This window comes from Phasianus colchicus, chromosome 2 (assembly GCF_987193195.1).
Source record: "Phasianus colchicus chromosome 2, bPhaCol1.hap1.1, whole genome shotgun sequence".
Classification (NCBI taxonomy): Eukaryota; Metazoa; Chordata; class Aves; order Galliformes; family Phasianidae; genus Phasianus; species Phasianus colchicus.
The window spans coordinates 5,549,946-5,572,610 of NC_143437.1; the positions used below are offsets into that span (position 1 = coordinate 5,549,946).

Genomic DNA, 22,665 nt, shown 5'->3' on the forward strand with positions numbered 1-22,665 from the left:
ATGTCTACCAGCCATTTCCATGCAATGAATATATGAAGAATTTAACAAGACTTTAAGTGTTAATTGAATCCAATACAAAAGTCAGTCTACATCATTATATTACGGGAAGTAGAAAACTGAAGTCACGCTTGTATTTTTAAATGGTTAACTTTGTATTTTTGCAGCAGCACCTATCAAGAGACAGAATAAATATCTGGAAGAGAATGAAAGCTGAAAGAGCTTAGAGAAAGTATGCTTTTTTTTCTCTCTCCCTCTTTTTTGACTTTTCTTGTATGTGTGATGGCCATCCTTGCAATGACGTTGAATTTTTATTGAGAGAGGTTCTGACACATTTTCAGATGGGGAATGAAGCATTATTCAGATCCATTGAAACTGGTGGAAATGCTGTCAGGGAGTTACTCATAATGACAAAATGTGTGAGAACCTGCAAACCTGCCCTGGCTTTTCTTCAGAACCCATTGTTATCTCAGTACCCAATTGCCAAAACCTTCTTTCCTACAGAATAGTATTTTGCATTTTTCAAACCAACACGCCATACCAGAAAGAAGGCATCTGGAGTTATTGGCTTATTTTTGGCAATATGGGCACAGCTTGTTTATTCGCATCATTCGACAGCAGCCTGAGAACAGTAGAGCTGGTAGAAATAGGATTTGGATTCCAGCTGAAGTTTAGGATTTCTTGCTGCCTGCAGTGGCTCTGAATCAAGCCACAGATGGTAGCAAGGCGCCTGTAGCTGCTGCTCTCCTTGCACAGGCACTTCGGTAGCATGGAAAGCAAGGAAGGGCCTTAGGAAAAAACTGTAAAGTGGATCTGAAAGCAGATGTGCCACAGCTGTAAGGATAATGGAAGCAGTGAATTCAGGATGGGGCAAATGGTAGCAATCTGTCATTTATGAGAGGTGGAAGGAGGGAACAAAAAAAGCTGGAATGGCCGTGCATCAGGGAATAAATGGGGAGGGAAAAATACTGCCTCGAGGAAACTTGTAGTAGCCATAGAAACACCGCTAGAGACTGTGTCCCAGAGCAGGAGAAAATGGGTTTAAAAATACAAATAACCTCCTTGGTCTTTATAAAGAATCTCGGTTCTTCATCATGATTTATGCTACCGGGTCTCCTCAACAGAATTACAGTCACCAAATCCACAACTGCTGTTATTTATTCTGGATAAAGAAGGTAATTTTGACTGTGATCTCCCTTGACATTTCCCAAGGTCTACTCCTGTCTCCTACCTTTCATCATCATGTACTACTTCAAGGCAATCAGCGTCTCTCTTACTTCTCTCAAAGAGAAACACACGTTTCAGTCGCTCACCCTGGACTGGAGCGACACAGACATTATGGGTTAGGGGAGATCAATTGCATAACCCTGCTCCTCTTCACCTGGGAGGATCACTGATGTGTGAACAAGGCTGGAATCCAAATAAGACGTTAACCTACTGTTTTGCAGTGGCTAGAGTGGCAGAAGAAAAAGAAAATAGTGTCTTACCCAAGGAGGTATCTCCTCTTCTTCATTTTATCATCTGTGTCAATGGCAGTTTGGAACCATTAGACCCGCATTAAAATTACATGTTACTTATGTAAGTAGGCTATAAATATCACAAATAGTAAAACTAAAATTGCACCAAGGTTCAAGAGACAGTATGTCTAAAACCTACAAAATTAAGGACAGTTAGAGGAAAGCCTCAGCCTCCATCTCCCTTTAATTTACCTCATTATTTTAAGTCATCAGAGAACGATCTCAGTACTACATTAATGTCATCTAATGGCCTTTCCTTGCAAGGTTACTCAGTTCTGAATCAGACCACAATAAAAGGTGCAACTGTCTTTCCTGCGTTGTTAGTTTAGGTGGAGCAGTAAAGATGATCTAAGCTAATGTTACGAACTGAGCAGTTATTGAAATGACTAAAAAAGCTTCTGCAGCTGCATAGCTGAATATCTCCTTGATGTGTATTTATATTAATATAATTCTTGTGGGCTTCTACTTTTTTTTTTTCCTATGAAAGATTATAAATGCAAAGCTGGTGTTGTTCTGTAGGTGTGGTACAGGTGTTACATTAGTTATGTCCTCTGCTGTCATCCTGCGTGCGCTCAGGCTGAGCTCTCAGTGTCTGTATTCCTCTGAAAACTAGTGGATGTCCCAGCTCTTGTGTCCCTTAGGGTGAGAGTCACTCTGGACTACCAGAAGCCTGCACTGTGGCCAGCAGACCTGATTTTCCCAGCTGCAAAATGAGACCAGTAACCAAGACTGAGGATGCTGTGTAGTCTTTAATTCTCCCTTTTTGGGAAGCGGTGTATTAGCTGGCCTGGAGGTGCCTGCTCATTGCTGGCATGTGTGTTTGACAGACAGACCTTTTCCTGGACTGTTTGAGGCTCTACTTCACCACGACACCCATGAGGCTGACTACCATACATAATGATCTCACGGAGCTGGAGAAGTCTGGGCCATCGTTTTTCATTAGGAGTAATTTTGTATTGAATCACTGGAAAGAATGTTTCTGTGGTTAGGACTCCAGAGAAAGAGTTCCTGAATATGCTTTCTGGCAAACATGTATGATTTCCTGTGCTTAGGGAGAGATTTGTTTCACCTAAATTTAGCTTTGGTATCTAGCTCCACTCTGTTCTCAGTGGTTCCCCATGAGAGCTGTTCATTTGACCTGAAACAGCTGAATTACCCTCTTTATTAACTGTGGAGAGAATCAGAGACCAGCAATCCAGCCTTGACGTGGCTTACTGAGATGAATATGGCTCCTAGCTTTCCTCTTTGCTGCCCACATGGGCATAAAAGGTGGGTGACGGATCTGACAGGATCTTGTGAGCAGAGAGATGCCGGTGGGGATGAGATGCCCAAGTGCTATTTTAAAGGAGGCCTTCAAGGGTGAAGAAATAGCATCCATTAATACACTAGTTTTTTGGAAGTGAATACGGTTATGCAGTATTTTTGGTCTTCTGAAAATAGTTTCTATCATCATTCGTTTAAAAAAGTAATAAGGGCAGTATCTGAGTTGTTCTTATACTGGAAGTTGCATATTCAAGCTCTTCATAAAATAATTAAATACTGATAGTTTAAAGACTCCGAAGGAAAGCCTAGCAACGGTTTCATGTTATGCAGTACTGAAAGACTGATGAATGCTGATCCCATAGGTGAGTATCCCTGTATCTTCCTGAAAAATGCAACATTTTCAATTTATTCTTCTTCAGAGTTGAGGAAAATCCCAGTTCTCTACTGGGACTAAAAGCCCATCGTAGGTGATGTTCAAAATCGGTTAGCTGTCATTCATTTCAAGCCTGTTTTGGTGTAGGTTGGTGTAGAAAAAAGCTAAGCTGAAATCCTCTTCCAGGTTCTCATTCAGAATTCTGTTCTTTCCTCCTACTCGTCTGTGTTTTTACTGCTTTAATTGGTGAGGTTTTGTGTTTCAGCTGCAATGACTTCCGAACACCTTAGGCAGATGCCGTCCTATAAATCCACTTCCTGTGATCCTGTCTATGTTTTATTGTTACATGTGAGGTGGATTGAAAGCTGGCTGAGCTGCTGGGGGTTAAAGGGTAATGGTCAGTGGCACGAAGTCCCGCTGGAGGCCACTCACTGGCGGTGTACCCCAGGGGTCAATAGCGGGGTCAATGCTATTAATGACTTAGATGATGAGCAAAATGCACCCTAGGGAGTTTTCAGACAGCACAAAGCTGGGAGGAGGTAAGCCAGATGGCTGTGCTGCCATTCAGAGGCTTGTTGACAGGCTGGAGAGCTGGGACCTCACGAAGATCAGCAGAGAAATGCAAAGGCCTGCCCTGGGGAGGAACCGCCCTGTGCATTCGTGCACACTGCAGGGTGGCCAGTCAGAAAAGAGCTTTGCAGGGAGGGGTGTGGGGGTTCCCAGTGGATAGCGAGCTGACCATAAACCAGCGGTGCAGCAAAGAAGGCCAACGGTCTCTGGGGGCTGCAGTGCTAAGGCTGTTGCTAACACAACAAGGGAGGTGATCCTTCACCTCTGCTTAGCACTGGGCTCCTCAGTAAAAGAGGTCTGGACAGACTGGAGTGACTCAGTGAAGGACCACAAAGCTGATTAAGGGATTGCATGGTATTTCCCACAGGTTGGTGTGGGTAGGAACTGGGACATTTTTTATTCTTGCTACAGATGTGCAAATAGCTTACAAAAAAAACAAAGGTAACTCGGTTATAGGGCTGAGCTGCCCTATAACTGAGTTTATACTTAAAAAAATCAAATTATTTGACCAATTAACAGTCTAGATCTTCACCCTGGCACTAAAATTTTATTTTTAGCCACTGAAAAATAATGGATTTCAAATTATTTAAATAAAAAAATTGGTGAGATTCCTTAAGTAGTGCATATCCTGAAATAGATTCCATTCCATTTCAGTAACTGTAATGCCGAACAGTTTTGCACAGTTCGCTGCAGCAACTGCTTTCAGTGACTTCAAAAACCTATGTTAATAGTATTTTCATACCAAGTTAGAATACACAGCTGCTAAAAGTAATTTGTAAATTTTCATAGTGGCTCCTCAATATTTTTCTTCCACTGCAGCAGCATCTCATCAGCTCTCAGTGCCCTTCAAGGACATTCCCTGTGTGAATGAGGGAAGAATGCGCAGTGCTTTGTGTGTGATCTGACATACTCAAAAGAACATTTCCATTTTTAAGGCAATGATTACTTTTGTGTTCTTTAAAGACAGATTAATAAACATGCTAATAGGGTCTATAATGAAAACTGAGTTTAAATGTTCTCTTATTCGCTTCCTCCACTTAATTTTTTCTCTTCATTTTCAGTATAGGAAATTGCATTACAGTTTTTGTTAATAGGTCTTCTCTGAATTATAGTGATTTGCAAAATATGTTGTTCGCTAAATTAGAGTTCAGAATTTATGACTGGAGATTAAGACTGTGGGAAATAACATGAGTTTTTATTTTTCTTCCAAGTGGTAACGTAAGGATTTTTAAAAGGTGACAGGATAGTATTATAGTTCATGGTTTATGAAATGGTTTAGTTTTTCAAATTTAATCTTTCTAGTAAAACTAGTGGAAAGCTGACTCTCAACGTTTGATGTTACTGCTGTCGTAAATACGTGTGTATTTACCCTGTGAATATTTTGTGCAGCTTGAGAGGTACAACAGATTGAAGTTCCTAGGTTTAGGTGCTTTTTGGAGGTAGGTGTTTTTATAGAGTGTGGAATTTTGAAAAATGTGTAAGGCATTCATTTTCATAGGAGCTTTGGGTGACCAGTGGGAGTAGCAGTGTAGTTGATGCTGGGGTTAGCTGATACTCCCTGGGTTCAGAGTGTTTGGACTTGCAGAAGTGAAGTGGGGAAAGAACTGTAAGCTCCTGGTTCTCCAGGCGTTAGCCCACATTGCTTGATGCTAGCCTGGGGTGCCTAGCTGGTGTGCTTACATCCCTTTTGCTCTCCCTGTATGTTGTCCTGTTGAACTGTGGGTGTAGATGATGCTGTTTGTCATTGCGTCTGCACAGCACGGCTGTTGACACTGAGGTATGGCCATTGCAATTTGGGTTTCTTTGTCCTCTCCAGGGCCCTCAAGAAGTCCAGGTGTGGCAGGGATGTTCTAAGTCACTGTGACAGGGAGACCAGGCAAGGTCAAGCCTTACTTTATTCATCAGTTTCTAACCAAGTCAGTGAGGAGCTGTAAGCATTTTACCAGAAAGCCAAGGCAAGGATGCAAGCCAGAGTCTGTATCTCTGCTATTTAATGAAAAGGAGTTGTGGGAAGAGTGGTGTGTGTTAATGTGGAGCTGGAATGCTGTGAGAGTGGGCTGCAGCAGGTAGTTAGTGCCCATCTGTGCCCAGTGGTATCTGTGCGTACCAGCTGTCCAATGCATGCTGCCAGAGTGGGCATGGATGAGCCTGAAAAGTCTCCAGCTTTCGATCCCTCTGCTTGTACATCCAAAATAATGATTGTAATGGGTTTGGAGCACTGATGGTGGTTAAATGTCATTTGCTGCCACTGAAAGAATGGAAAGGTCTTCTCTAAGTTCATCCAGGACCATGCTTTTCTGCCATTTCATAGCCTAGCAATTCGTCTCGAAATGTCAGCAATACTTAGGGGGAACAAGAACTACAGAATGCACATTGACAGCCAAAGAAAGGGAAAGGAAGGAGCAGCCTTGTGTCCAGCCACACGGATTTTCTTCCCCATCTCTGTTTCTCCTGACTGAGGTCCCGCGTGTTCCCTGCCTTCGTAGCACCCCAACTGTGTGCTCTGAATAATAGATGTACAACGCTGTGTTCTCTCTTATACCTCTGCACCATCTACTAGATTTGAATCATAAAATCTTCTTGTGAATATAAATGATTCATTACCCAAACAATTGATATTTAAATTAGTTTACTTTGTGGTTTAGTTGATACTTAGCTGTCATGGTGCTGTGCCATAATCCACGTGCTCTGCAATGCTACGATGCATATACAACAGCTTTTTGGTGTTGCATGGTAGAGCACAGCATACTTTCTATACTTCTTTTTTTCCCAGCAGAAAGCATAGGATTTAGGCAGTAAAACATGGTTTTTCAGGTGCATAGGAAGAGTCATAGAGGTAGGTAAGTGACAAGAAAACAAGAGCATTATTAACCCATGCTGTTCTAAGAAGTTACTACAAATAATGTATTTACTTACAGTGAACTTTCTGAAAATACACATGGGAACTTAAGATGTGAAAAGGTCCCATATTACTAGTATAAATCTATCCAGAGGAGATTCTTGTAGCATAAGCAGCTTTGCCTTGCAATCCTTTGCTTTGCCTCTGCAGTTCCTTTGGCACTCACCCTTGTGAATCACGGCAGAGCAGTGCCATCAGGGCTCCTCTTAAACAAGCAATTTCCTCTCTGCCCACTCGCCTGCCGCTTCAGCTCTTGAGGCAATCACCAACTGCACAGCAAACTGTCTAGCAAAGGTTCTCACCATGCTACTTTTAAGACAAGAATGTGCTCTGTGCAGTTCATCTTACTGTAATGTTTTGGTGTAAATGAAGCTGAAAAACAAAAACTTGGATCCAACTTTAAAAGAAAATAGCCAACAGAGGCCTGTATAACAGAGCACAGGTTGGCTGGGTTTTGTGTCAGGTGCCCTGGGTGACAGGAGAGGGGCATTCTTCTGTGCTGAAGCCTTGATTTGGGTTTGTTTCAGATATAGCGAGTGCTTTGGCACTTCAATTTTTGGAGCTTTGGGTCTCTTTAGTCTTGGATGTTTGTGGTTCTGCAATTTCTTAATGCTGCTAAGACTCTGTAGGGACAGTATTTCAAAGTGGAAGACAAGCTTACTTGTTTTTGGTCTATAAAATGCAAGCAGAGTGCTGTGTATGATTTTCTTGGCCACCATGGAGAATACAGTTGTACTGGTGCAGTGCTCAAAGCCAAAGCCCAGGGCAACTTCCTTCTTGCTAGCAAATAAGAGGAAGAGAGTTAGAAAAAGGGGCTCCGACTGGGTGACTCCTGGCAGTGTCATGGAGATAAAGGCAGACAGTTCAGAACACAAAGCTGTGCCAGGCTCTGGAGGAGATGAGAGGGTCAGAGAGGTAACCCAGCATCAGTTAATGCACGAAGGCTTCAGCTGAATCAACAAAAGGCTGACTGCCACCTCACATTATGGGAGGGAGCAGGAAGATGAAGGTACAGTTTGTGGAGATCGCTTAGGAGCAAGCTGCTTGCTGAATACATTGCCTGGTGTTGGCTACCTGTACCTCCTGCAAGATGCTGTAGGCACAGGTCCCAGTGTGCTCAGGATGCAAACAGCAAGTCTGCTGCGTGGAAAGTCTGCTCCTCTAGGGCAAGTGGCTAAGAGCAGCAGTCTTCAAATTCAGGTGTAAGGTTTTCTGTAGTGGTTGTAGCTAGCATGGAGGCTGGCCAAGAAAAAGAAGTCAAACCAAGTACAGAGCATAAGGCCAATTGGTTTACATGAGAGGGAATGTCTGTTGCCTTGAACTTGTTGGAAAAGCTAGCATTGGTGTTGGTTACATTGGTGTAACATTCAACCCAGAGCCATTAGGAAGTTTCACTGAACAATTACATATTTATAGTTTCTACTTGCAATTTGGTGAAAAACAAGGACTTTTAAAAAAGCTCCTCAATTCTTTGTGAGCATTCAGTAGCGAATACTGCATGAAGGAATGACTCTCAAACATGAATGTTTGTTAGTCCACTTAATGAGGTGATGCACCGAAATCGGAGAAAGCTCGGTTTGTATTTGATATTACTTTTGTCTGCTGTGTGCTGGAAGACAAGTATTTACCTTGTATGGAGCTCAGTCATTGCAGAAATGATGCTGAGATGCCCAAGCAGAATGCTGAGTACTTAATTTAAAGAAAACCCTTGCTCTGTGGAAGCAATTATTAGGGCTACAGTAGGAGGCAGCTGCTCACGTAGACCTAGCGATTGTATGCATCTAATGTATAACAGTTAATGCATTGTGGCTCAGTGTGAGCTAGAACCCCCTATTGTAGACAAGCCTTTAAGTATTTAATACCCAGGTCCCCCTTACTGAAACGTCTGAGTCCAACTTGGCCTCCACCTGGTAACTATTGTAAATTTCCATCGTGAAACTGCATTATGTTTCAGCCTAATTAGCATCGCTAGCTGTAGCCTTAGTAAAGAAACATTAAATTAGAGAGTACCAGGGGCTGAGCACCCACATCCTCTCCTGCAGGAATTAAATCAATTTCAGTCTTGCAGTATTCACACAGCTGATTTAATTTAGTCTGTTTCTCTAGATGATGGCAGCAGCGGAATAGGAAGCCCTTGCCATTATTACTTGTGTTTTACTCCAGAGTTGTATCCGGCCTGAGTGCTACCAGGGTAGCCCTGCTTATTAGCCCCCATGTAAGGCAAACACACTCTTTCAGTAGCAACAAAATTAAAGGTTAGTCAATAAATAGCAGTTACTGGCAACAAATTAAGATGAGAAACATTTTATTGTGGTAATAGGAATGAAGGTTTCCTACTGTGAAATTGGATTTTTTATTGAAATCAAATATATAATTAAGATATTATGCACAGAAAAGGTTAGAAACCTTAACATCTTTTGTCCATAAGCCAAATATTGTAGTATGTTGATATCCATGCTGTGAGTTCCCCATTACTGCTCTGCCAGTAATTTCAACCTGGCATCTAGACTAAATTGTCTCCCTAGGAGCCAAGAGGAAACACAGTTGATATGCGATCTCAGGCATGGGCCTTTCTTGAATGAATAAAAACGCTGTCATGTCTTACGAAATTACACCTGCTGGTTGTATGCGCTGATCATCTCTGAATGAGGGAGAGGGCAGAGTTCACCTAAGTTATGGCAGAGACTGGTATTGGAAGGAGCTTGATGGGATTTTACGCAATCTTGCAGCTTCACTCAAATATGTTTCGGGTAGGCGATAGGAACTGAAAGCAAGGTAATGATTATGATGTGTCTACGCAGTAATTTTAAAATAGATATTAGGAAGCGCACAGCTCAAATTGCTAGCTAAAGCTCGCTAAGCAGCCTCCGAGCAGTATATTCTGTGAATGGAGACACAGAAATGTGATAAATGTCTGTCATACAGTGCCTGAAATGCAGCTGTGTAATCTCCTCTTTGAGCAAAGCTGAAAAGGAAGCCCGGTCACCGGCACACTGCAGGATTCCCTTTAGGTGTTTGGCTCCGGGGTCCCGATAAACACAACAGCTTGTCAGGGGTTGAACCTGGTGGCCTCCAGAGTCACCGTCTACCCTCAGCTGTTTTGGCATTCTGTGAAATCCAGGCAGCCGTGCTGAGCCCAATGGCCATCTTACACATCCCTTCAAGATGGTCATCAGGGCTTCAAGCCATCTCACTTGAACGCCACACCAGCCACCTGCCTTTTGCTTTTCACAGGCACTAAATCTTTAGTGAGACAGCAGGAGATGGTGCGTGGTGCTCTTACTGGTGCTGGGGGCTGCAGGGTCCTTCCCCAGCCTGTGGCCCCCAGCATGGTGATACTGCATTGGTGGTGCTGCATCCCGTGGGTGCCCAGTGCGATGCAGCCTGAGAAGCTGCAGGTTGGTGGGACTTCAGAGGTGCTGGAGGATCATTTCTCTCTGTCCAGTTAGTTGTAGGGCCAGCAGGAGCAGAAACCTGAATCCTCCCTTTTTCATTCCCTATGGCTGGCAGGAGTATCTAAGGCAGGTGCATTACTTTAGTTGCGGAAAAATAATGAGAGCAAAACCCTTGTTTGTAGCAATTGTCTCTTAACATTTGAAACCTCGGTGTGGTGAGTTTTAAAATCTGTTGCTAAACTGAAAAAAATCAGCCTTTGTGCCTCTCCTTTATTGCTGGAGTGTCTATTGTCATCTCAGTCTGAGCACTGTAGCCATATGCATTTTTTCCCCTCCATTCCTCATTTCCTTAAAGAGCTGATTTGTTGTGATTTATAGGGTACAAACTACAAAGCTAAGTATTTTTCAGGATGTAAGTTGTAGTGGTTGTGAGAAGGAATGAGACTATAATTCTTCCCCACTTTATTTTACTTAAGCATTTTCAGAGGGGAGGGCAGGCTGTATTCTTTCCATTAGACCTCTCCTTTCTTAATCACCATTCCCTAATTAATTCCCTGGTTAAATATAAAGAAAGCATTAAGTTTGAATAATGTTTTCCTGAGTCATTAAGTAAAGAAGAATTCCTTTCTTTTGTAAGATGACTCATCGCTGAGGGATCTGGAGTTGGCCCCAGGGTGGATATTTGAGCCTCCTGTCCCAGGTGCTCTCTTACCTACACAGGCAGTCCGAGGTGGGAGGCAAAGGTGATATCACATGTCACCAACACACAAAGGATATCATCCCTGCCTTGAAACCGTGCCCCCAGTATAATGTTGGTTTCTTCTGATGGAAAGCTGAGTCCAACTTGCAAGAGTGAAAATCTACAGACAAAGCTCTCACTTAATAAATGTAAATGGCTGTTCTTGCTAGTACAATGTGCTGCTTGATGCATTTTCTTCTGTGTCCAGTCAGACTCCCAAATGTACCCTTTCTTTTCTCCTGTCACCTTCTCCCTCCTCTCCCTGCACCAATCTGCACACCTGACTCGTACCATTGCAGCTGTGTGTTGGGTCACCTCATCATCCTGAACCTCATGACTGAAAAATAGACAAGCATGGTTAAAAAGGAAAGGCTCTGAAAAGCAAAAGGAGATGTTATGGTGAACCAAGTCATGGCCAAGGGGTAGAGGAGGGCAGGTTTTACGCTGGCCAAGCTGATTTTACCACTGAAGAAACATCATCTAACCAGATCCAGAGATTACGACTTTCTTCTACTGTAGCTCGTGGCGTTAATTTTCAGCTCGTACTGATAATTTTTAGCTCAAAAGGGGGTTTTAATAATGTTTCTTGGTCCAAATGTTGCTGATCGCTTGAGATGAGAAAAAGAATGTGCCTTTATTAACATGGCAGCAAGGAAAACATATGGAATATGTTTCATGTAATGACATAAAAATGCCTGTGGATTGAATGCCGTAACAGTGAAGGCTCCAATATGTAATCGCTGGGCGTTGAAAAACAAGCACTTAAAAATACCCTTGGTTTTGATAAAAAGTTCGGAAAACAGAAATCCCACTGATGTTCGTTCTTTCATTTGTTTTACAGGCATTCCCCTGCATTTCGACAGGAATTTATGGTAAGTAAGACCTTAAATGTCACTTATTCCTTACTCATTTTTTTGCCGTTACGAGTATTTTAACCAGGGATGTTTCATATCGGACGTCTCCTCAGCCAGTTGGACTTGAAAATCTTTTTGTACTGTGTTAAATTACAGAGAGCCAAAGCCTTTGACTGTGGCTGAGTGCTAGCGTGCTGATAAATGGATGCTATCATGCAGCCCTCAGCAGCCTGCCAGCCGGGACCCATGGCTGTGATTACACTCCTGTGGCTCTGGTGGCTCTTAAACACACTGCTTGTGGCTTCCGCAGGGAAAAGTAGGGTTTTGACACAGTTTTCCATCCAGAAGACAAGTAAGCAAGGCTCCCCAATGTCCAACGCTGGGAAAAAGTACATTTTCCTCGAGCAAACTTGGATAATGTGAAATTGTCTTTGCTCCCTTGAGTTGTGCTTCCACATGTTTAGCTTAATAATTTGCATCCAAATTAATACTGCCTGAAGATACGGAGGGAAAGGGTTGTTTAAAAAGTTAATCACTTGCTTGGTTGTAATTTTAAGGCAATCCACCACTTGTGTTCAGCTGCTTTTGATTGGCATTTTGGAAGAAATGGGCATGATATTTGAAGGAGGAAAAAAAACCACTGTTCCATATTTGGAAAAAAATCCGGAGAAATCTGTGAGAGGATGTGCAAATTTACCAGGGGACAAAAGTATTTTGCCATGTAAAAATAATGCAGGCTGATTTTTCTTTCATTTAGCTTCAGTAAGTGCATGCAAATGATAATACGTTGAATTACTTGTAATAATTTTAGAGGGGAAGATAAAAACACTATGCAGTGATTAAAAAAGAAAAAAAAAAGGCATTCATCATATACCACCATAGTAAGATAGAGCTGGAATGTGAAAATAACATCTAGCTCTAACTTCTAGCTGGATTAATTTCAGTTTTGACTAATCAGATATTGGAGACGTGGGGAAGTTACTTTTTAAAAATGACAGCAATATTTAGGGTTGTTTTCTCAAGAACAATCTAGAAAAGCTGTTATTTAAAATTGGTGACTGTAAATCTGAGTGAAGCTTCGGAGGGCAGAACCTGAATTACTTTGGGTGCTGTGTCTTTTTCCACTGAACTGCAGAAGAATGTACAGATGCCTTCCCTGCAAACACCAAAGGTCACTGGATGTGACTTTCTAAACAGCTCTGCCTTTCTCTGTGTTTCTGGCCCACCTCCTGAACTTTCAGGGCACAGTTCTACGTTTTAGCTGTTGGCTTTGATGTTGAACTTTGATCTTTAAGTCGCCGCACAGAAGCGGTTTTGTGATTTCACAAAAACAAGCAAGATATGGCCTAAGTATATGGCATAAATATATGGAAATGACGACTAGATAGCGCTTTAAATAGTTAATTTTATTTTATAATTGGTTTATTTAAGAGAAAAGGTTTCAGCAGGTGAGGATTAGAGTTATCTGAAGTTGGCAAGGAGTGTTGGAAAGGATCTGTGGTAGGAATCTTGATCTTACTTTCTGGAAGAGACGGGCACTTCTCGTGGTTAGCATTGATTTTAACTGGTACACTGCAGCAGCACTGAAACATTGCACAGTGTGGTAGATGCTCTTTCAGTCATTGCTGTTCTCACCTTTGTTGAAGAATTGAGAGATATTTCTTCTAAAGTATTCAGGATTTCTGTTATTTATTCTATGTTTAGATGGCTTTTTAGCTTGTTTAAAATACCTCTAGTTTGATTTTGCTATATTCCAATAAATATTTTCTGTTCCTTACTGAAAAAGTTACTTAGCTGGGTGGGGAGGAGGAGGAACTTTCTTTGCACATTCCCAGATACGCTGGGTGCCAGTATAGCAATGGAACAGGCAACCCTGTGTCAGGCTTCAGGTGTCAGTATTTTCAAGAATGTTTGACTACAGCTGCAGTGTTGAAACTATGCTACATGTTGTGCTTGAGGTGTAAGGTACACCCAGACCCCTCCAAGGAATGCTTTCATCTTTCTGGTTTTGTTGGTATTTTTCGCTCTGTACACATGCATTCCTTTACATAATTTCAGCACTTAGGCAAGCAAGTGGATCCGCTTCATTCCTGGTGGTCTGGCCGATCAGTAATGCCTCGTGTGTTGTCCACTTAATGCCAGGCTACTCCAGTAAAATGGTAGTGAAGGAGCACAGCCCTTATTTCTCACCTCAGATCTATAGCAACGGTTGCTACCCATTCAGAAACCCTTGTCTGATAACTTTCACCTCCAAGTGGAAGGGGGCAAATTTGCAAGAGATCAACGAAATGGATCCAGTTTAAGAATCTGGATTGCATTTTCCTCCGAACTCTTGTAAATGCCTAGATTGCTTGTCTTTTCTGTTATTATTAGAAGAAAATAGTCACACTTCTCTGGAGAGCAGTCCTTTCCTGTTTGCATCACTGTAGAGTGCTCCTTTTCTCCTATAAAAAGGAAACTGAGGAAAAGAAAGCAAGCCTCATTGAGAGGTTTTGGCAGAGGGCAGACAGCTTTCTATAAGGATGTTGGGTGGAGGAGAGGTCTGCCTTTCCTCCCCAGACACTTCCCTACTGCTCCATTTCCACCCGTAGCACCCTGGATGCTGCAGATGGAATGAGTTAGAGCCCCGGGAAGGCCATTTGCCACAGGGCACCGTGCCAGGAGTCAAAACTTTGTTTTCAGTGCGCTCCTAAAGAGCTCTGGCAAAAGTTTCACTCGTGAGAGATTGTTGTTTTAAAAATCTGATGGTTTCAAATGGGGGATTAAATCTTTAAAAAATGTTTGTAAGGACAGCAGAAGAGGTACAGGTCTACCCAAAGACACTTTGGAGGAAATAAAAAAAAAAAGTGTTATCTTTTCCTAAGAGACCCCTGTCAGCTCTAATATGCTTCTAAACTGATAATCAGTCAAAGAAAGCAGAGGTTATGAAGACTCACGTCCCCATGGATCCCTGGGTTACTCTGTTCTGTAGCAATAAATGTTTTCCTTTACAACAAGAGCATAAAGGTTCATAAATAAAGCTGCTCCGGGAGCACAGAGGACGTGCTGCCCCAGTACCTGGCAGTCCCTGGCAATCCAGCAACTGGCAGACCCACTCAGTAACCCTCAAGGTTATTATTATTATTGAGTGTTCAGTAACACTCAGACCTGAGAGAGAGCAATATTAGCATTATCTCAGCTTTCTGAAGGCCAACTTCATTTTTAGGGGTACTCTTATGTTTTGCCTCTTCCCTATTTCAAAGAAATTGTGCTGTTTGTATATATATTAAAAATTAAAAAAAAAAAAAGGTGATAGAAATGAATCCACAGACAAATTTATAGGGTAAAAGGGATCTGAAGGTTAAAAGAATTATTTTAACACTGTCTGATTTTCAGCATATGCAGTGATAGCTATTAACACATCCACTTTCCCCATCTTTACCACCTTAATATGTCTGAGGTATTGCCAGGGAGGGGGTAGAAAAGTGACTTTCTTGTGTAGTTTTTATGGAAGAGCACCTCATTATCATGTCTTTAAGAAGTCATCTGCAAGTTATGGTATTTGCAGCCTGCAAAGTGAACAGGGATGTCTGCTACGGTGCTACAAATCTTATGAGCTGCAAAATTAAAACAAGGCCCTGCAGATGGTTATGAGAATACAGGAATTTTCATGCTTTGTCACGTGCTCTGTTGAGAGATCGTTGTGGGTTGGACTACATATGGAAGGACTTGGGGATGTTATGGTCTATGCACATCTATTTGTTACCTTCTTACTGTTATTTTACAGTAATGCAGGGCTTGGCTTCTGTTCCTAGATACTTGGAACATACGCTGGCAACATAAGCAAGTATTTAAATGTTATTTTAAACTTAGGGGAGGAAAAAATGGAAAGAAGAAAAAAGACAGTATGAAGAAATCTGTAGCTGTATCTCTTTTTATCTCTGCATCAGTGTAGTTGTATATTTTATCTTGACTTTCATGAAAATATCATCAATCTTTTTTGAGAAACAAGATAATGGCAGCTTCTAGGTTTTGTTGCGAATGCTTATTTGCTTTACTTTTTTTATTATTATTATTCATGAAGAGGGAAAGAGGAAAGAAACCCAAAGCCATGAAAATGCAGTCTGGGTCTGCAGTGATTACGACAGTGGAAATGCTCAGGTTCACCGCATTTTAAACACATTCATTACATTGGAGTAAGACTTATTTCTTTTAGAATCGGGCCACTTATGCTTACTTGTAGCTTTTGGCCTGACCATGGCAAAACATTGCAAGGATTAATTTATTATGTGTTGCTACAGGAGAGCCTGAAAAGGAGGCTTAGAAAGCAAAGAGGAAAAAAAAAGAAGCAGGGGAGAGTGAAATAATGTGTGCAGTGTGCGTGTGGAATAGGTGTATATAACAGAGTCTCAAGGCGGATGTAGGGAGGTATTACACATCCTCTGCTCTGCCTTGTCTTCATGCAAGGAGATAGGCCCCTGGTGTAGTGCCAGCTTGTCACAGGGCTGTCCTGACCTCGGTACTTCTTCCTCTGTACCCAAATCAGGATTCATCCCGCCTATCCGCGCAAGACTGGGAGCACATCCATCAGCTCTTCTCCCCGTGAGCTGATCCAAGCATTACCAGCAGGTGTGCCACAGAAGGATTACAAAAGCCCTCTGAAAATCTGAGTCGGGAGACTAAACCAAACATTTTCAAAGACAGAACAAATTCCTTGCACGGGGCTAAAGGTTGAGGCAATCTATTTCCATCTTTCCCATCTGTTTCTCCTCATTTTCTGCTAGCATTCTGTTCCTGAGATATGTATTTCTTTAATGAGCAATTCTAATAAGGATTGCATTGTCATCTTTCCACAGAAATTTTTCAGAGCTCTTAGGCACAAGTGTATAAAAGATAACCGTAAAGTGACCTTATGTTTATCTCTAGTCTGGCACTTTCAGTCCTCATAACCAATGGCATCGTCATGTATCTGGTCATTGCCACGTGAATGTCGTGATGTCAAAGTGATGACAGAAGAAATTGGATGCTGTAGAAGCTCTCTGTTGGCGGAAAAAATCTGGTAGGCTGTGTAAGAAAGCTTCCCATTAAGAAGATTCTCTTCTATTAAGCCATTTTTTAAACCTAATCAGCAGCTCCTCATCCCTCAACCCAGACTGCATCAACTGTTTGACACCACTGTATGGCTTTAACAGTCATCTTCTGTAACTCATTGGGAAGTTAATTGCATTTTGTTATTTACTCCATAATTTGTGTAATGTAATATTTTAGTGAAAATGAAGATGTATGATAACTCATTTTGTGTTGCTTCTTTTGGGACTGATCGCCAGTTAAATGAGACTATTATTAAAATTAATAATAGTAGCAGCAATGAAATGACTATTATAATATTCAAGTAATCCTAGAAATCTAATTACTGCTTGTATAAAAATTTGTTGCATGCATTATTTAACAATGTTCTTATTTCAGACAGCGTAGTGTCCGTGATACTAATCGGCCTTTTCCCATATTTTAAGTACTAAAATATGATTACTGGAAAGTGTAAATCAATGAGCTCTCAACGGTCTAAAATTAACATTCATATGACATATTTAGGAAGGAGAAACTCAAACTTGATTTCAAAAGAGAGACTTAATAAGCTCTCTTTTTCTGTGGAAATTGGCATTTTATGGATAATGTAGTTAGATTATCAAGAAATGTATCTATTCTGAAGTTCTTGCTGACTGCCCGACTTAAAGCATTTCCCCAGAATCTTAGAGAACTAATCCCAAATTTCATTAAAATACTGTTTAGTGCCTGTTCTTAAAAAAAAAATCCTTTAAAAGCTTACACTGAACACTGAATATTTTGCTCAGTTGCCACCTACTTGCTGTTGTTCTTTCTCTTTTCCCTTTTCTTTTCCGGAAGAGATAGGTAGAGCTTCTATATAGTTTCTTCTTTCTTCTAAAAACAATAGGGGCATAAAGAACGGAAGGCTTTGTAAGCCTGGAAGGCCTAGCTTCTTTATTAGGCTCACTGCTATGAATTCATATTTGCATATATCAATTGGTCCCTTTGATCTCTCAGCTTCACAGTAAGAATTGTTTCTGTACCCTTTTCTTCTTATTTCATAGAGGCTTACATCTCAAAGCTCCAAGCGTGGCTCTTACTCATCAGTAGTTGGGTTTGCAATGACCTGTATGGATAAAAGCTAGTAACATCTCCAAAGCCATCGAAGCCAGATTGCATTTCAGGGTCTTTTCTCCATACCAGGAAAAGGTAGAGCTTCTTTGAAGCTAATTTGTTAAGAAGTTGAGAGGGGGGAAAAAAAAAAAAAGAGAATATATGGACCTTGTCCTGAAAAGCTGAAATTAGCATGGTGCATTCAGTAGAAATACCTCTTGGTAAAAGGCTCACTATGAACAATTTTCTTTGTAATCCTGTTCCTTCTCCCCAGAAAAGAGCATATCTCTAAGAGCTACGCTTGGAGGTCAGTTCATTGCTGGATGCCCTTATCTGTGTGGGCTTTAGTGAGCAGGGAACATACCGCAGCATCACAGAAGCAGCCAACAGCAGGATGCTTGTGTTCAAAATGATGAAGTTTTACACAAACCTATGTGAAGTGCTTAAAAGGAAATGAAGTGGCCTAACGTAACTTTAAATTCATTGCCTCAAAGAGTTTTGAGACTACTAGCAACTGCTATAATTATTCAGATAGATATTCAGATACTTAAATCAACCAGCTAAATGTGTATGTTGCTACTCATGCCCACTAGAGATGTTTTTTCCTCTTGAGAAGCAAAGACAAAGATGTGCTCTCATTGGGCTCCCTAAGGTCCTGAGTAACCTCAGTTAACTGTGAATTTTTTCCTGCTTTGGACAGAAGGTTGAACCAGATGACCCACAGAGGTGCTCTCGTGATTGCAACCTGTGTTTCTGTGTTACTGAGAGCTCCTTATGTGTTTTCGCCATTGACAAGTGAGATTCCCACCAAGGAATTGCGCTGCTACTGCAGATTCCTTGGTGAGATCTCATCAGGTGCTACAGCAAAGCTTTTTTAAATTTATTTTAAAGGAGAATGTCATGTTGTTGTGGGGTGTCTTTTAACCGCATCCATCATTAAAATATAGTGTGTCAAATTTGCAATTATAAGAACGTCTGTTTCTTGCCTTCCATGTTTTGCAGAGTATGTTGTATCTGTTACCTTTAAGTTTTTAACTCAATGTAAAAAGGAAGACAGCTAGTTTAGTGGTTTCAGACAAGTTTTGTGACATTGAGTTTCCTTGAAAGGAAGAACTTTGTATGAAATTAATCTAGTTAAAGAAGAATAGGTATCGTCTTGACAGCTGTAAAACTACTTCTGGATTTGGAAACTTGCACTGAAGCTGATGTGTGTCATAGTAGCAGTGATTTTATATGCCTATGCATTGCAGCATAACCGTTCTTGTATGTAAGCTTAGTTATATATCACAAATTCTATAGGGTTCAGGAAAAGAAAAAAAAAAGTACAAGTGCCTGGGGTAAGATATTTACTCCATCAACCACAATCATTTCAATACCAGACAATTGTTTTATTTCATATTTAGAAAAGCGTTAGGCATATTCTGTTAATATTGCATCTGACTTCTGGCTTAAAACTTCTACAAGAACAGAACAGTCACGCTCGTCTGTGTTTGTGTGTCCTTAAGTAGTATTTACAGCCCTGACACGCAAATGTTGCCTAGGACTTTTGTTTGTGGTTTGACCTGTAACAATTAGCTTTACCACAAAGGTATTAACTGTATGAAATTCTGTGTTAGTGTTGGATAGTTATTATGCTAGGAAAGCAGCTACTTTCTCTTATTCTTTTCTTTTTTCTAGTGCACAGTGAGACTCTGGTCTGGCCTAGGCACAGAGTTGCCCCTTATTTGCCTCGTTTCTTGTTTCCTATAGGAAACATTATCTCTTCTATGCACTGGTCAGCATTGGAGACCCTAAACATTATTGCAGTGTAAATACAGAAAGTCACCATTTATAAAGAATTCCTGTAAGCTACAAAGACCATCTCTCATTCAGATGCTTGATGTCTGAAAATTGCTTAAAGAAGTGAACAAGAGATATGTACAAGATAGTAGGGCTTTTAGGTTGTCTGTGAAAGAAACAATAAAATAAAAATTTTGAAAGCAGTAATTCTGTTGCTATGAGGACAAATGTTTTCTCACTCCTGTGTAGCAAAGTAAGAGATCATAAAAATCGCAGCTCATCCAGGTACCCGAAAGTCAATTCGAAGGCATCTCTTCCTCCAAGGGTTGCTCGCTGCATTGTCCTCTTTTCTGTATCTCTGCAAGATAGGAATGCTGCCATACATCACTGGAAAGGACAACTGCTGCTGAGGCAGAAGAAGACTGTAAAAGTCAGATGACTCAGCATAATGAATAACTAACCCCATTCATAAGCCAGGATCCTGCTTATAGAACATATTCTGCATTTCTGTGCGTTGCTGTCCATCACAGAATCACAGAATGGCCAGGCTTGGAAGGGACCTCAAGGATCATGAATCTCCAACCCCCCTGCCACATGCAGGGCCACAAACCTCCCCATTTAATACTAGACCAGGCTGCCCAGGGCCCCATCCAATCTGACCCTGAACACTTCCAGGGACAGGGCATCCACAACCTCTCTGGGCAGCCTGTTCCAGCACCTCACCACTCTCTCTGTAAAGAATTTTTGCCTGACATCCAACCTAAATCTCCCCTCCCTCAGCTTAAAACCATCTCCCCTTGTCCTGCAATTATCTACCCTTTCAAAGAGTTGATTCTCCTCCTGCTTGTAGGCTCCCTTTAGGTACTAGAAGGCTGCAATGAGGCCACCCCGCAGCCTTCTTTTCTCCATGCTGAACAAGCCCAGCTCCCTCAGCCTGTCTTCGTAGGGGAGGTGCTCCAGTCCCTTGATCATCTTTGTGGCCCTCCTCTGGACCCTCTCCAACAGCTCCCTGTGTTTTTTGTGCTGGGGGCTCCACACTTGGACGCAGTACTCCAGATGGGGCCTCACAAGAGCAGAATAGAGGGGAACAATCGCCTCCCTGTCCCTGCTGGCCACCCCTCTTTTGATGGATTTTTTGATGGATCCATGTGGTAGTATTAATGAAAGACCAGCCTGGGACAGGTTTCTGGCTCTTTGTCTTCAGAACAGGGTGAAAGCCACTGTGTGCCACAGACTGCTGGAGACTCTTCCACCTTTCTTCTGTCTGAAGATATGATGCCAAAGACAACAATATAAGATACAACAAATTTCAACAATGGAAGGAATCATGAATTGCGATGGTCAGATTTTTCAAGAGAGAAAAGGGATTCGTTAAAGTGATTTTCTGTGGTAGTAGAAAGTTAGACATGTATACACGATTTAAATTTTATGCAGCTTGAGTAATTTGCTGAAGGTTGTATCAGTGCGTAGAATGAGTTGCAGGCATGCATAGTCAGGATTGAAGCATTATTTCTCAAATTCTGTGTTAATTATTAATAAAAAATCAGGTCATTCAGAAATTGTTTTCTATTTTATAGTCTATCCGAATTCTATTATCCAATTTAAGCCACTTGTCTATATTAATGAAATATTAAGCAACTTGTGAAAACATATGTGGCCTACTGCAGAGGAAACATAGTATGTCAAAAACTACCTTTCTGTGAATACTATTTAGGAAAAAGTTAGGATGCTTGCAAGAACGCCTGCACAGAGTCAAATTGTTGTTGTTTATTTCACAGTAATGGCATAGATGTTAAATTCCCCTTCAGGCTTACTCAGGGTGAGGCGCTCAGGACCAAACGTGCACCTTGTGGAAGAGCGTGAAGTCAGAAGTTCAGTACTTGTTAACAAGGTGACTACAGAAATAAATGTGGATAGCCTTTTTGTGTACCTGCCAGGCAGGAGGGCTGAAGTCAGCCATCTACTTGAGGAGCTGGTTAGAGAGGAGGATGGGAAAAGTCACCTTCTGCTGCTCTAAAATACACTTTGGCTCAGGTTTCTGCTCGATAGAGCTGAATTCAGTTTATTTCTGAGCTGTCACTACTGCAGAATAGCACCGGTTCGAGAGGTATTCTGCGCGAAGACTAACTGTAATTGGCAATCCATTTCTTCATTTCCATGCTATAGCCGGCTTGACAAATTAATCACAATCAAACACAGGCTGCGGGATGGGGGCGACCTCTGTAGCACAGAAGAAAAATGAGTCCTCATGCTGGCATGACAGAGTAATCTTTCAATTCACCCTGTTGGGCTGAGCGAGGGGACTCAGTGGTGTGCCTGTCGCTGGTGCCGCCCATAAACAAACTGCTCAGCGCTGGGCTTTGGCTGGTGGGGTGGAGGTTACTGAGCACTGGCCTCGTCACTGCTGTGGGACAGGGACCGCCTGCATCTGTCCTGATGAGAAGCAGTGGCTCATGAGATGGGTAGGGAGACACAACCTGAGTTGTGCTGTGAGCAGTGATGCTGGGTCCGGTACCATAGGAACCGTGCCTTGCTTTGGTTGTGTGGTGCTCCTGCTAAAGCAGCCTGTCACAGCAGTGGTTATGGCTGGCAAAAAAGAAATGGTATCCAAAATGAGATGGGAAAGAATGGCAACCAACCAAAACAGAGTGTTGAGATCTGTTGTTAGATACTTAGCTGTCTTCCTACGTACTTCAAATGGTGCAGCACATGCATGACTTCTAGGGTTACATTTGGGATATAATACTCTAATGCAGCAGACCTTTCCTTAATAATGTTCTTTATATTGTCTGCTGCTGGGATTTTAGCTTCCCATCTGGTAACTAAAACAGAAACAGAGCTGATTTCTTACTGTAGTTAGTCAGTGTACCTTCGTTTCTGAGCTATAATGGTTTCCACTGGCTGTGAAATATTCCACTGCATTTAGAGGAATAGATCTAGCTTTTTTTAATTGACCCTATTCACTTTGGCTATAACTGCATTGATTTTAGCAGAGGAAAGATCTAGTGATTTATATTGTACTTCTCTAACAGTTTTAATTTTTTTGTCAGATAAGACTTTGTTTTTCTTCTTGAAAGAGTTCCTAGCCCCTTGGAAAGGATGGTACTTTGAAGTCTGATCTGTAAACAGTTTGCGTGTGCG

General features: G+C 41.6%; 1 protein-coding gene across 8 annotated transcripts in view; it reads left to right on the forward strand.

Annotated features, from left to right (window-relative positions):
- MACROD2 (mono-ADP ribosylhydrolase 2) overlaps positions 1–22,665 on the forward strand; it is an 836,889-nt gene that overhangs the window by 541,533 nt on the left and 272,691 nt on the right. For all 8 annotated transcript variants that reach the window (XM_090134637.1, XM_090134639.1, XM_090134638.1 and 5 more), the window contains one exon: positions 11,595–11,625. In XM_090134637.1, the coding sequence (XP_089990763.1) occupies positions 11,595–11,625 (31 nt within the window). The remainder of the gene's footprint in view (positions 1–11,594; positions 11,626–22,665) is intronic.